Raw genomic sequence first — 15,866 nt, 5'->3', positions numbered from 1 at the left:
GCAAAGTAATTTGGTTGGATCCTCTAATTAATGTATTAGGGTTTGAGAGAACGCCAGCCTGGCTGTAAGGATGAGGCACACTGAACCTCCCTCACATTCATAAGGAATGAGCTGGGGAGCTGCTGTAAGGGTGAAGCAGGGGTGGTGGTAGAGGTGTGAGAGAAATGCCCAGAGGGAAGTACAAGATACAAGATATTTACAAGTACAAGCTATTTACAAGATAAATACAATGTATATTATATGTAGAAGAGTGAAAGCTGTTGACAATCAGAGCTAAAATTCGTCCCAAAAGTCTGTTATGAACACAAGTTATGAAATAACCTGAAACTCAAGTCCTTGGTTAAGAGCACAGTGTCCAGGTTGTTTCAGCTTGAGTCTGGTGGTCAGAAAGAAGTTTCTGCCTTTCTGAGTTCTTGACCCCTCACTTCCTGTTTGTGGTCAGTTTTATGTCTGAAACACAGATATCCAGGAAGAAAATTATCATGACACATTCTGTTCTGTAAAAGATTACTCTGTACCTATTCTGTTTTTCTTCAGTTTTTGTTTATTATGCAGACTGTACTACACTTTCTGAACAGTCACAGCTCTTATGTTAACAGAAGATACTGTAAACTGATCACTCTATTCAACCCATTCATGTGCATGATGTCTTTACCTGGAGTTAACATCATGACTGCTGTCCTATAGAATCAGGGCTCCTGAGTTCTCTGGGCACATAACGTTTTGGAAACTAGAAAGGTTTCACCTTAGGTAGGTGAAGTACAGTATCTGGAGTAATATCTGTCAAAGTACTATCTGTAGGTCTGATTAGGGAAGAGAAAACTTTGCTTCATAAACACTAATCTAACAACTTTAATAACATACTGTACAGAAGGAACTCCACACTCGTTTTTCTGAGTTCAAAAACCAATACTTTTGCCATCTGAAAATATTTCTCATGTGCAGTATGAAAACAGTTTCCCAAGATGAAACAATGTCTTGCCTTTTATCTCAGTGTGTTGTATAATGTTAATAGAACATTAATACTAATGAGCTCCTTTTAGATCAGAACTTCAGACACAGTATCATTCACCTGTTGCTGAGGGTCTCCCTGATGTGGACACCAATGACAGCAGACACCATCATGACCAGACCCACAGAGAACAGGACTGTCTTCAACGCACACAGCGAAAACATGGGTCTGGAGTCTGAAATCGAGACCAAGAGGAACAAACACTTTAAAATCACCTGGTGTCTCACAAGCCCTGTAGAGTATGTGTCTAAAATAAAGGTTTGAAATGGAGATTGATTATCTACATACAATATAGATTACACACAATATGTTGCTTTTCTGTATGTATTGCATACAAATAAATATAATGGTCCAGATATATTAATCAGGAAAAAAATGTCTTGTGTATCAGTTTTGAAGTGTTCATGGAAATTTTATGTCTGTGTTGTTGTGATCATTGAAATAAGAAAGGTTCTAACTGTAAGATGCCTTCCAACCCTTTGGAGAATTAAAGGAGAATTAGCACACTCCGAATATGAAACAAATCCCATCATTTCAATGTTACTTAAACAGTGTAACGGATTCAATTACATTTAAAACTCACATGCAGTATGAATACAGCAATAGCTCTTATTAACTACAATGATGAAACTTAGCTTGAATGGCCATCTGACTCCATATGAGAAGACGCTGAGCTCACCTTGTGAGTAACACTCTGCAAGTGCAGAAGCAGACTGACTGCTCACAGGATTGAAGGCTGTGCAGTTGAAGGTGAGAGCACCATCTGTAGGATGAGCTATGTGCTCTAGAACAGCACCACTGGGAGTCCCAGGAATGCCACGCCCACCTTTCAGCCAATGAAAAGAAACATTGCTGCCCCCTGTCACCTGACAGGTCAGAGTCAGAACACAGCTTCCATTATCCTTATAGACCACCTCTGTCTGAATCCTCACTGCTTGGATCAGCTCTAAATATGTGGACATTAAAAACAGAAGAGTGTTCCCATTACAAATTGCCCATGATAAAGTTTAGTTTCCAAAAATTTATTTTGCCAGATTTAAATGAAAGAACATTTAAGGTCTACTATATGGAGAAGCTGACCTCTTTCATAGCATGTAATAAATTAAGAGAAATTCAATGCATCAGATTTGCCACTGTACTTGGAAAAAAGACACATAATGGGAAATAAACACACGTATTGTAACGAACAGTTCTTTCCGGACCCTATGCGGACGACACAGTCCGACGGAGTGGGGAAATACTGGGGAAACGTCATGCAGGAAAACGGGGCTGAAAACAGGGGGGCGTGTCCAAGGTGCGCTGGTGCACGGGGGAGGTGTGGCCGAGGCGAACAATCCAAAAGAGTAGTCCTTAGAGAGTATCCAAAAACACACGAGAAAATCCAAAACCAGGAGATCCATCAGAACAAGGAATTAAAACCACGAAGGCCGGGTCGGAACCGGCGGACGGGGACGGGACCGGGACCGGGACCGGGCGCTTCCAGGTCCCGGACTCGCATGATATGGAAATTAGATGCAGAGCCCGGATGAGCGTCAGCGCCTGGCTTTTAAGGTGGGCTGGGAATAGGAAACAGGTGCACAGAATAAAGTCTCACGTGAAAGGGCTGGAGCACCCTTAAGGAGGGGGGACTATAATCGTGACACGTATTTTATCAACACATGGTTTGGGTAGCAGCTACACACACTGGTTACACATTTCTTAAACAGAGTATTGAAACAGAGTATTTTGCTGTGTTCCCCATCAGCATCAGACCGTTACAAATATAAAGTAACAGAATGTACTGGAGTTAAATTAAAAATAATACAGTCCAAATTCACTACTATCAGTGCTCAAACACAGAGCAAAATGTTTGTGGCAAGAAGTGTTGACCTTAATTTACCAGCAGCAAAAGTAACAATAATTAACATAAACCACAAAACCAAAAACTGAAATATACTAGTGTTGCTCTTCACAGACGTAGAATGTAATTGGTTTTTTTTAACATACTGTATGCTTTAAACACTAAGTTCACTGTGTGTGAGCCCAAACCTTGATAATATCAATTATACCTGGTTGAAAATGAGGATTGAATCATTTTATATAAATATCTGAAATTCATACGAAATTAAAATGAAAATAAAGTAACTTCTTACCGTACACCTGCAGGTTAATGATCTTTGTAGGGATCTGAGCTCCTGTTTTTCTGATCCCAGTGAACGTGTATGTTCCAGAGTCATCCAGGTGTAACTGAGTCAGTGTTAAATCTCCACTCTGATCACTCATCTGTATCCTCCCCCTGAACTGAGGGGACAGATCTGGGTTTGTTTTCCCACCACTAAAATCTACAATAGCTTTCCCTTGAATCCTGTATTTCCAATCCATTAAGACAACGTCTTGGACAGACACACTCAGCACACCAGAAGGCAGAGTGACTGATCGACCCACAGCTCCTGTGACATTCTCCTCAGCAGACACTGACAGGGGCAGATTGACACCTGAAAGAACAAATAATGAAACAGGATACAATAAAATATGAGAAACAGTTCGTGCTAATTTAATTAAGTTATTTTTCACATATTTTATTTAAATTAATTTCAAAATGTAATTCATTTTTCAATTTTACTTGAACAAAATTCATTTTATTTCAAAATTTAAAATCATTTTATTTACTACTTTCCCTTGCTCCCTCATGCTTGAAGAAGGCTCCACAGCCTAAACTTAGTGTTTTCATTTCTTTATCCTTTGGAATGAACCTTTACTTGTTAGTTTTCACATATCTAGATAACCGCAAGAGAGGAGGCACACTGATGATTGTAATAGTTATCAGGGTACATTTAAACCACATTCTTCCTTGCATGAAATTGAACATTTTTTTTAATAGACATGAAATATTTTGAATATATGTGCACTATTAAAACCCACATTATTGAATAATAATTGCTTCTATGTATGTAGGCAGTGTCTTTCAAAATAAGGTTGATATAAAGGCAATTCCCAGTATAATTAAAATTTGAAATCTAAATGACAAGCTGTACTAAAACACCTGTATTGTCTGCAAGTGTTTATTAAATAGAGGATGTTAGTTAATGTTAGTTTTAGATTTACAGTACGTTAATAGATTTATTTTCTTACACAGTGCTTGATACATTAGGATTTTACACTAGAACATGAGAAAAGTACACATCTCCATGTCATTACTCTGCTCTGTGCATTAGGAGTTCAGGTTGTCACTTACCCAGCAGAAGAAGAAGGACTGACAGTGCACGTGTGAGATATGGGAATCCTCCAACTCCACTCATTCTGTACGAACAAACAGATCAAACAAAGCCTGACACATCTTCTTCCTCTTCAGCTCAATATTCACTTTGAAATGCAGAGGGTGCCTGGAAGGTTCCTCATTTAGTTCTGTTTTTTTTTTAAGTGGAAATGACTTGCAAGCTTATTTTATTTCCTGTAATTGCCATTAACCAAATTTCAAATCAGAGTTGAAGAATTTAAAGTTACTGTTCATGCTGAAGTGGGTGTTGTAGGTGGCACATTGGAGTGAGCACTTTTCTCCAGCAAGGGGAGGAGGGGGGACAGAAGGGGTATTGTGGGCACTTGGCTTGTGTCTGACTTGCTCACTTCCTCTGAGTCTGCTGTGGTTCTCTACAGCTATCAGAAAACTTCAATTTCTTACAGTTCATAAGAACAGTTTTTAAATAGTCTCTGGCTTCCTATTGAATGGAGATACTATACAACTGCCTCTCTGGAAGACTGAGTCAACGGAACTGAGATCCAACACTGAGTTGAAACATTCCCTGATGTTGATGACAGAGATCAAACAAAACAAGAGACTGATAAACATTAATACAGTGAAAGAGATAGATTTATTATAATTTTTATGTAAAATCAGGTGAGTCACAGGTTCATCTTACTGATTCATCTTTTCATAATAAATATGTACAAAATATATATGAAACGTTTTCCATCTGAGTGCAATAATATAGTTTATAGGTCCAATGCACTTGTACTCGGTGTCATTCTCTGTATTCATACCCACACCTAGTTTTACACCACATCACTGTGTCCTGAGAAGAGTTTACACAGGCTCCTGTGGTCTTGTACCAGTCTAGTACTTTCAGACACCCCCTCTGAGGACACAGAGCTCCATGGCTACAGTCAACTGAGCACTCGCTCTCCACCACATTACACACAATACAAAAACAGCACCACCTACTGGACATCTGCACACACAGACACGTAATGTATCTCACATTATAAGCTACAAATGTAGAGCAGCAAAATTATTTTACAAGGATGTTCAATTATATTTTCTGCCAAAGACTGTGTAGAAATTAACTTTTCTCAGCACACAGAAAAACCTGTTCTATATATAATATAAGCTATATATAGCTTAATTTATAAAACTATAAAGTTGATTCAGCTTAATTAATTAACTTAATTTAAATTAACTTAATTAACTTAAAGTTATATAAGCTTAATTTATAAAACTATAAAGCCTATTCTCTATATAACTATAAAGATAACACTAGAGGCATTTCCTCCACTGTAGCATCTCTACTAGATGAGCTGAACATCTTTTACTTCTGTTTTGAGGCTCAGAACACCGAGCTGCTCTCAAGGCTCCCTGTGAAACAGGGGACTTTGTGTTACAGCTCTGTAATCATGAGGTCCATGGAGCCTTTAAGAGAGTGAAAACCTGTAAAGCAGCCAGCCCATATGATGTCTTCCCTCTTGTCCTTAAAACCTGTGCAGACCAGCTATCTCCTGTGTACATAGACATTTTTAACCTCTCTCTGTCCCTGTCAGTTGTACCCAGAGTGCTTTAAGAAAACCACAATTGTGCCACTGCCCAAGAAGACCAAGGTAACTTGCTTTAACGATTACCGCCCAGTGGCACTCACTGCAGTGGTCATGAAGTGCCTGGAAAGACTAGTATTGTCCTATATAAATTGCTCTATCCCAGACTTCCTTGACCCACTTCAGTTTGCTTATCGCATGAATAGGTCAGTTAATGATACCATTTCTCTAGCATTTCATACTGCCCTAGAACATTTAGACGGATGGGGCACCTATGTTAGGATGATGTTTATTGATTACAGCTCGGCCTTCGACACAATTGTTCCTGCCAATCTGGTCCCGAAACGCAGGAATCTGGGCTTCTGCAACTCTATCTGCAGCTGGATACTGGATTTCCTGATGGACAGTCCTCAGGTGGTAGAAATTGGCAACAATATCTCCTCTAGAGCGATCCTACTGGAGGTCCACAAAGCTGCTCTCTCAGTCCTAGGCTATACTCCATGTTCACCTACGACTGTACAGCCACTTACAGCAGCAAGCACACCATTGTTTACAGACGACACCACTATTATTGAACTGATCAACATCAACGATGAGTCCACATACAGGAGTGAGGTGGAGCATCTTACAAGATGGTGCCTTGACAACAATCTGGCCCTGAATGGCAACAAGACAAAAGAGCTCATTGTGGACTTCAGGAGACCCAGAGGGAGTCACGCCCCAGTCAGCATCGATGGCACAGCAGTGGAAACTGTCAGCTGCTTCTGGTTCCTCTGCCTGCAGATCTCCACTGACCTGGCTTGGTCTCACAACACTGTAGCCAGTCCCAAAAAGGCACAACAGCACTTGCGCTTTCTGCAGTGCTTAAATATATGTGGTATGGGGAAGCAGTTGCTCATGAACTTTTACTGCAGCACCATAGAAAGTGTCCTCACTAGTGGCATCACTGTGTGGTACCGCAATACTACCATGCATGACAAAGACACACTTCAAAGGGTTGCGTCATTGGCTTAGATATTTAAGTATTCATGTAACAGCAGAACAGAACCAATTCAATAAATTGAATTAAGAATATTAAATTTAATTTAGAGACATGGGCTCATCTACTATTGTTAATGATCAAAATAGTGAATGTGATCACAATGTCTGTTTTACCTAAATTTCTGTATTTAGATCACTACTGGTAAAATGTTTGCCACAAATATTCATAAATAGAATTCTAAATGTATTTGGGCTCAGAAATTGTACAGATAAAAATCTAAATGTTGCAAGGTCCTTATGAAGAAGGCCATTTATTAAATCTGACAAATTTGATCTATTTTATCTGGCTGGTCTACTGGAAGTGTTTTCAGTTGGTTGAAAGCTAACACAGTTACTGTATACCTTCTCGGTTATTATTGGAGCAACAGATGGTGAATACTTCTTCGAGAGCCGTACTTAATAACACGATACATTTTTGGAAAAAGGTCAAACTTTGACTACATTTCCTGTTTTATGGTGTAGCGCCGAGGCTTATTAATAAGGCAGAATTAAGTGTTTCTGAGCTTTCCCAAATTAGGCCTCATCTCTCTGTTCATCTCTGTGGTGCAGCCACAGAGAAACTATTCATGCAGGCTGATTTAAGGTTTCCTTTGATAAGGTTTCCTAGGACAGCTCCCAAAGGGGGATGCACTTAGCTAAGCCTGGGTATCATGATCAATGGTCATCCATTGGCGCCTATCTGTCTAGGGAGTGCCAGATGGACATCTGGACTGCATTCCTAAGTGTCAGGAGTAAGTGACTCATATCTCACCTTGATCAACCAATCAGGGACTGGTAGGGCCAAGTAACCCACGTGGGACTCTGATGCCCATGGAACTTTCAGTCAATCAACGAGCTGAAGTTCCTCCAGGTAAAAACAGGCAACACAGAGAGCCTGAGAGATTCAGAAGAGACTTCGGGGAGAATTCTGTGAACTTTTTCGAAGGGAATTCTAAAGGAGAATTCCAGGGCAGGACAGCCCAGGAGCCCAAGGGCAGGACATTCTTGCAGCGCGCCTCCTGACCATCCTGAGACTCAGCCCGGACAACCACGGAATGGCCAGTGTGTCCGAGTGCCAGAACTTTCCTTTGTTCTAAGAGTCTAGAGCGGAGGTTGCCAGAGAGTAACCAGAGGATCCACCTGAGGTTAGCACCAGCAGCAGGCCTCGTGAACAGGTCAGAACTGTGGACTGCTGAATCACTATTCAGAACTAGCTCTTCATCAGGAACGAACCGGTCCTCTTCCTGACTTGCTGGGACCCACAGTCATCTTTTCTCCTGTGCACAAAATTTGCTAGTTAAAGCCAACACTAACTAGCCGGTCAGTGAGCATCAGCAGCGCACCGTCGCAAGCCGCACAGCACAGCCTGGCACGGAGCCAGAGAGCGCGGATTGGACAGCAACAAGCCTGCAGCTGATTGTTTGTGCCTGCAGGACATATGAATCCCCAGAAATTGGATGAGTATTCAACTTCAATGCATTACAGCTCGAGAATTCAATTGTTTTCCCAACCAGTTGATATCAATTTAATTCCTAAGAGTTATGTACTTGTTTCAAGTATCTAATGTAGAAGTTATAACCAAGTTCATTTATGAAACGGTCTAAATGAATGATATACTGAACGTATGTCCTCTTGATATATGTAACTCTTTGTAACTGAATGAATATATATCTTTTGTATTCTGATAACCCTCTCGATAAGATCTGTTAGGTTTATATGCATATTCTATGTATTAATAAATGTATCCTCGTGTATTAGTACCTGTGTGTGTGCGTTGTTTGAGTTATGTCGCATGGTTGGATTCTAAAGCCATCGCAAGAATCAATTTTGTGATTTACTGCTACAATTAATAATTGTCCCAGTAAATGCCCAAACCCTACAGAACTGGTGCCTTCAGAGAGCCACTACATTACATTTTGGCTATGGCAACGTTACAATGGGATAACTTGTTTCTTCCACCACTTGTTTCAGATGGCATCACACTTAAATGGCAGGAGAAGTGTATTATGGAAATATGTGATTTATGTCATGATTATACTTTTTTACACTTTGAATCAGTCAAAAGGAAATGCACAATATACCTGATGAGCATTTTTTAAATGTTTGGAGATACACAACTTGGTTACGATAACATTAAAAAAGAATTCTCAATTCCTACTCACACACCAATAGAGAAAGCCATTCAAGGTATTTATTCCCTTAATGGTTTTATCTTTAAACCACATGATGTGCTGAATACAGAATTGAAGTGTAGTTTTATACAAAAAAGGAAAAATGTGAAAATGATTTTCAATCTGAGGAGTTAGTAGAAGAGCAGCAGACGTTCTTAGAGAATTGAACACAACATTTTCACTAGAATTACACATAGATTATTTAATTAATATATACAGTATTAATATACTCCATCATATATATTATATGCCATTGAGAATAAATCAATTTAAAGCTACGTTATCATCTGAGTGCCCATGTTGCAAAATCAGAAAAGGTTGATGTTATGCATATGTTTTGAAATTATAAAAAATTATAAATTGAGATGTACATTTGAATTATTATCAATAACGGAAAAATAAAATACCATTTGACACACATTTAACTGTTTTGGGTTATATAAATATATATTTTTAAACATATCAAATTTTGAAAATAAAGGTAAACATATTATACTTTTGTCAATGACTGCAGCTAAAATACTGTATATTGAAAGACTGGAAAACACATTTTTTGCCTTCTTTAAGTCAATGGTGGAATGAGCTTTTGTCGTATTGTACACCAGAAAAAAAACTATGTGCAATGTAAGGAGACAACCTATCAAATTTGTAGATTCATATTAAAATTTAATACGTATGAGTTTTGTACCAAGTGAAGATCTTGTAGCCTGCTCTATTTTATTTATATACTGTAGCTTGACCAACTAACTGAAATATGATTTCACTTATTTGTCTTTACCAACAATGGAAATGGTGTGGGGGATAAGAGATGATATTTCAGTAAAAATGGTTGTTTGGAGAGACTCCCCTAGCTAAGAGAAGCAGCCTGACTGTAAGGATGAGGCTTACTGAACCCCCTCCACTCACTTTCACAAGGAATGATCTGCGGAGCTGCTACAAGGGTGAAGATGGGGAGATGGGAGAGGTGTGAGAGTAGGAGAGTGGAAGAAGGCAACATTAGGACCTAATCTTCCTCCAACACTTCTCTTATAAATCTCCATTTACTAAACATCCCAAAACTCCCTAAGTCCTTGGTTAGGAGTACGGTGTTGAGGTTGTTTTGGCTCGAGTCTGATGGTCAGAAAGAGGTTTCAGCCTTTCTGAGATGTTGATCCTCCACACCCTCTGGGTGCTCAGTTTTATGTCTGAAACAAAAAAAAATCCAGGAACAAAATTAACATGATTGATTCTGTACTACAAAGTTTATTCTATTTCTACTCTGTATTTCTTCAGTTATTGTACATCATGCCAATTTTCTTACACATTTTGAACACACTGGTCATATATTATCACAAGGTACAGTACTCCCATGAAGGGATATCCTGAGTTCTCTGTGCACATATCATTTGAAACTAGAAAAATCAACTAGTCTGTATGAGCAATTGACATGGTGTGGGGGATAAAGCTCAGGCTTGAACTACTCAGGCTGCTGAAAGAATGTAACAGGAGAGACACCTGTCACTGAACTGTCTGTAGGTCTGAGCAGATTAATGGAAATGGTCTTGCAGGAACCTTGACTAGCACCTTTAATAAACCACAGAATAAAATCCACTTTAATTTTTTGTGAGATTGAAAAAGCAGTAATTTTAGAATTTGAAAATAGTTCTCTCCCTTGTATCAGTTTCCTAAGAAGAAACAATGTCTCATCTTTCATCTCAGTGTGCTGTATAAGGTTATTAGAAGACTTTAGAATACAAATGATCCCCTTTTAGCTCAGACCTTCTCTGCTTTCGGAGTCTGGCAGAGCTTCATTCACCTGTTCCTGAGGGTCTCCCCGATGTGGACACCAATGACAGCAGACACCATGATGACCAGACCCACAGAGAACAGGACTGTCTTCAACGCACACAGCGAAAACATGGGTCTGGAGTCTGAAATCGAGACCGAGAGGAACAAACACTTTAAAGTCACCTGGTGTCTCACAAGCCCTGTAGAGTATGTGTCTAAAATAAAGGTTTGAAATGGAAATTGGTTATCTACATTAACTAAATAGATTACACACAATATGGTACTTTTCTGTATGTGTTACAAATAAATACAATGGTCGAGATACCTTAATCAGGGAGGCAGAAACGCCTTGTATACCAGTTTTGAAGTGTTCTGGCAACAGATATCTGTGTCTTGTCATAATCAATTAAATTAAAAGAGTTCTTACTGTAAGATGCCTTCCTACCCTTTTGGTGAATTAAAGGAAAATTAGCACACTCTGAATATGAAACAAATCCCATCATTTCAATTTAACTTCAACGGTGTAAGGGATTCAAATTACAGTTAAAACTTACATACAGTATAAATACAGTAATAGCTCTTATTAACTGCAATGATTAAACTTAGCTTGAATGGACATAGTTCTCCATATGCTAAGATGCTGAGCTCACCTTGTGTGTTCAGATTTAATTTAAAACTCTCACACAGTACTATCCACTCATAACAGCTCTTATAAACATTAGCATGAATGCCCATTAGTCTCCATATGAGAAGATGCTGAGCTCACCTTGTGAGTAACACTCTGCAAGTGCAGAAGCAGACAGACTGCTCACAGGATTGAAGGCTGCGCAGTTGAAGCTGAAAGCACCATCTGTAGGATGAGCTATCTGCTCTAGAACAGCACCACTGGGAGTCCCAGGAATGTCACGCCCATCCTTCAGCCAATGAAAAGAAACATGGCCGCCCCCTGTCACCTGACAGGTCAGAGTCAGAACACAGCTTCCATTATCCTTATAAACCACCTCTGTCTGAATCTCCACTGCTTGGATCTTCTCTAAATATGTGGACAATAAAAACAGAAGAGCGTTATCATTACAAATTGGCCATGGTAATGTTTAGTTTTCTAATGTGTCTTTTTTTCTCTTAGAATAAAATGAAAATTAGATTCTCCTGGCTGCAGGTACGGACTTGTCAAATCCCAAATAAAATTAAGATACATTAAAAGACAATTCCCAGGTTTTTTCATTTAAAGGGGAACCGCAGTCCCAATTTCTCAGGCTCGTTATTAAATCTCGGTAACAAAATAAATTCAGTGACATTATAGAAAAAATACATTTCAAATTAAACACAAAATAGTGAACTTTGTGAAAGTACTGTAAGTCACCATGTTGAACTTGCATTTGAGTTCCTATGAATTGCAATGAGATGCAGCCCTTCCTGCTCACTAGTCTCTGTAATGACTAATGTAATTTGATAGAATAAGATGGAATAAGTACAGGTTGTGCAGCAGACATTTCACCACAGAAATGTTCTAACATGATCTGCATGCAGAGTTAACAACTAAGTAGTATTTGTTGGGGAAACCGTCTTGAAATCGAAAGCAATATTTCTATTGGATTAAAAGAGATGTATTCACAATACTGCTTGTTTACAATGCCATAGGGCCGCACACGCAACCAGAAGTTTGGTTGGCTCATTCTGAATCGCAGAACATGACACTGTGCATACCCTGAAATGTAATCTATTTTGTGATGTCAATCGGTTTATAGTTACTGTGTACATTTGACTTTCATTGAGGTTTGAAATGCATTCATCAATGCTGATTCTTTCTAACCCCGAAATGCGAAATATATCGCTGGAATTCCACTTTAAATGGATCGCAGTCGTCACTGAACATGGAAATGTAATGTATATACAGTATGATGGATATAATGTATATGATCAAAAGCATGACTTGGGAAGGATCTAGACAAACTAGATTGATACTTTATTAATCCCGTGAGGGAAATTGCAGGGCAACAGCAGCCAGGCACAGTCAACACAGTACAGTGTAACGTAATAATACAATAATACAACAATACAATACAGTAAGCACAGCCAGTGAGAAGTGCAATAAAAATGGATTATAGAGAATTGCACACAGTACAGAATATACAAAAACAAACCAGAATGTACAGTACACAAGAAAATGTATAACACATTATAAATATATTGCACAAATCCTCAGCATATATTATACACCAGTTGTGAACAGAAAACCAGCTGTAAACAGAATTCATATTTAGTCCCAAAACAGGTCAATGTTGTCCCTGCAACACAGTGGATGAGTTGTAAAGTGTTATGGCAGAAGGCAAGAATGACCTCCTGTAGCGCTCCCAGTCGCACCGTGGTTGGATCACTCTATTGCTGAACGTGCTCTTCATTCTCACAAGCATGTCATAGAGGGGATGGGAGACGTTGTCCATGATGGGCATTAATTTGGACACCATTCTCCTCTCAGCCACTACCTCCAAAGGGTCCAGATCAGACCCAAAGATAGAACTGGCTCTTTTGATGAGCTTGTTCAACCTGTTGGCATCCCCTGCTCTAATCCCAGAGCCCCAGCACACCACCACGTAGAACATGGCACTCGCTATAGCAGACTGATAGAGCGTATGAAGCATCTTTCTACACTTGTTGAAGGACCTGAGCCTCCTCAAGATATAAAGTTGGCCTTGGCCCTTCATGTAGATGGCCTCGGTGCTCTTACTCCATTCCAGTCTATCGTCAATGTGAACACCCAGGTACTTGTATGAATCAACTACAGTATCTCCACGCCACTCCCATGGATACAGACAGGAAAAACTAGTTACATTTCTTACATGTATCTTGGTAATTTGTCTTGTTAACCCTCACCAGGTGGCCTATTTTTCACCACTAAAATGTTGAAGAATAGCTCACACAGTAAGGAAAACCTTCAGAATGCATTTAATCTTAAATACAAAGCAAATCTGAAATACAAAGCCAATACAATATATTATAAAGCTAAAACTCCAACAGTCAGGTCAATAATTGATTCAGAAGTTGTGACCTATGTTTTAGACCTTTGTATAGCTGAGATCTATACAATTGTCATTACTGTAAACTTAATAGAACAACAAGGGTGATTCATGAGCAGGCTTGCTAAGCTACAGTATGTAAAAGGATAAGTAAACACTATGCAGAGTTTTCCAATAAGGACTAAAGCCTGACTTCCTTAAATCCTCAAGTACAATTGAAATCTTTCTTCTCTGTTTTATTTTGGAATGAGGAAACTTTAACAAGTACAGTATTTACAAATACTCTTTTTCAATTAAATAAAAAACAATGTTTAAAATCCAATGAAATCTCTGAGGAACAAGCTGCTTACCAAAAACATGAAGGGTTATCCTTTGTTGAGGCAGGTTGCCTGCAGATCCGAAGCCACTGAGCACATACTCTCCCTCGTCTCCTCCTTTTAGCTGAGAGATCGTTAAAGAGCCGTCCCTTGTGTTTACAGTGAGTCTGTCTTTGAAGTGATCACTCTTAAGAGCAGACCAGTTTTTATTTAGGAACTGCATGATAACAGTTGTGTTCATTTTCCAAAACAGTAGTGTTATATTACTGCTGCTGTAGGTTTTCTCATCGAACCCCGAGGGCAGAGTAACTGACTGTCCCAGAGTGCCGTTCAGCACCAATGGAGAGGCGCCACTGATAGACACCTGACACACTGGAGGGGCAAGAAGTAAGCTTTTTACCAACATGATAAACATGCAGGTCAAAGATGATGTTACAATAGAAGTATTAGGACATTCGTTTCAAGTACTTTACAAGTAGTTCAATGTCTCTCATCAAAAAAAAAATCTTCTTTCAAACAGTTTTGATAAAAATAGTCATAAAATGTTTGTGATTATGGCAGGATTATTTTTTATCTCTACGCTTGTGGCCCATGTCAAATTAATGTACTTTCTCAAACAATTAAGGAAAATAACACACAGCAAAATGGTTTGTCAAGCTTGAATATGACATGCCACTCTTTTCACACTCGGCTTATCATAATTCATAAAATACATGAGAAATGCAAAGAATTCTCTGTGTGTGTACTTAAATGTTGAGGAAGTCAATTACAATTGATTTACAAATATGCATTTTAGTTTTATGTTCTAAAAAATGAAAAATCGTTTCTTACATTTCACCTGAAAGTTAGAGACATTCCAGGGATTTGGCCTCCTTATTTCTATTTTCATACCTATGCAATAATGACTCCTTATTTACTCTTTATTCACCTTTGAGAGCCTTAATGAATTGAGTGGAAAGGCTAAGACAGAATCTGAATATTGCATGACATACAGTATGAGCCAGTTGATCGCAACTGTAAGAGTTTTGGAAAGTAGATGTGATACTAAAATGCCTTTGAGAAAGTGCTTAGAAATCAGCTGGAGCTGAAACAATTTTGCAGTATGACAGGTCCAAAGCACACTCCACTTCATTCCCCCACAACTGAAACTATAAGTGCATTAAGAGTACTGGTTGTCACTCACCCAGTAGAAGAAGACTGACTGACAGTGCATGTCTGAGAAATGGGAATCCTCCACCTCCACACATTCTGTACAAACAAACAGATCAAACAACACTTGGCAGTTGTTCTTCCTCTTCAGCTGAATATTCACGTTTGAAATGCAGAAGGAGACTGAAAGGTTCCTCATTCAATTCTGCTTTACTTCAATACGAAATAATTCAAAAGTGGCAAGTGGCAATGACTTGCAAGCTTATTCCATTTCCTGGAATTGTCCTAAACCTGATTTCAAATTACATTTTGCTTCGATAAAGATTGCTCATGCTGCATATGTTCTCCACCAAGGGGGTGGGGGGAGAAGCATATTGAGCAGGGCGCTTGTGTCTGAGTTGTCCACTTCCTCTGAGTCTGTTGTGGTTTGCGTCTCTGCAGGAAGCATGAAACTTCATGTGCCTACACTTGACAAATAACAGTTTTCTAAGTAATATCAGAGTCTCTGCTGAACAGTACATTAACTTTCCTTGAATCAATAAAATGTCAGCTCCCACACTGTATTCAGACTTTCTCTGATTGGTTTGTTAGAGAATGCCAGGGCCAGTTTTCCCAGTCACAACCTTGGTAT

At 39.1% G+C, this 15,866-nt stretch overlaps 2 protein-coding genes across 2 annotated transcripts; both read right to left on the bottom strand.

Moving 5' to 3' along the window:
• Positions 1-364: 364 nt before the first annotated feature.
• On the bottom strand, positions 365-3,331 carry LOC148833688 (SLAM family member 5-like). The gene is made up of 4 exons (XM_088917776.1): positions 3,145-3,331; positions 1,692-1,958; positions 1,073-1,187; positions 365-450 (listed from the first exon to the last, which is right to left on the bottom strand). Exons 1-4 carry the CDS (start codon positions 3,272-3,274, stop codon positions 384-386), a joined length of 579 nt encoding a protein of 192 aa, XP_088773902.1. The 5' UTR covers positions 3,275-3,331; the 3' UTR covers positions 365-383.
• Positions 3,332-8,985: 5,654 nt separating this feature from the next.
• LOC148833687 (CD48 antigen-like) lies at positions 8,986-15,630 on the bottom strand. Its single transcript, XM_088916490.1, has 5 exons — positions 15,270-15,630; positions 14,120-14,458; positions 11,519-11,785; positions 10,781-10,895; positions 8,986-10,169 (listed from the first exon to the last, which is right to left on the bottom strand). The coding sequence occupies exons 1-5, from the start codon at positions 15,331-15,333 to the stop codon at positions 10,103-10,105; spliced, it is 852 nt and encodes a 283-aa protein (XP_088772616.1). The 5' UTR covers positions 15,334-15,630; the 3' UTR covers positions 8,986-10,102.
• Positions 15,631-15,866: the final 236 nt, after the last annotated feature.

Source organism: Atractosteus spatula, chromosome 5, assembly GCF_055471065.1.
Source record: "Atractosteus spatula isolate fAtrSpa1 chromosome 5, fAtrSpa1.hap1, whole genome shotgun sequence".
NCBI classification, from domain to species: Eukaryota; Metazoa; Chordata; class Actinopteri; order Semionotiformes; family Lepisosteidae; genus Atractosteus; species Atractosteus spatula.
This window is presented reverse-complemented; position numbering and strand designations above follow the sequence as displayed.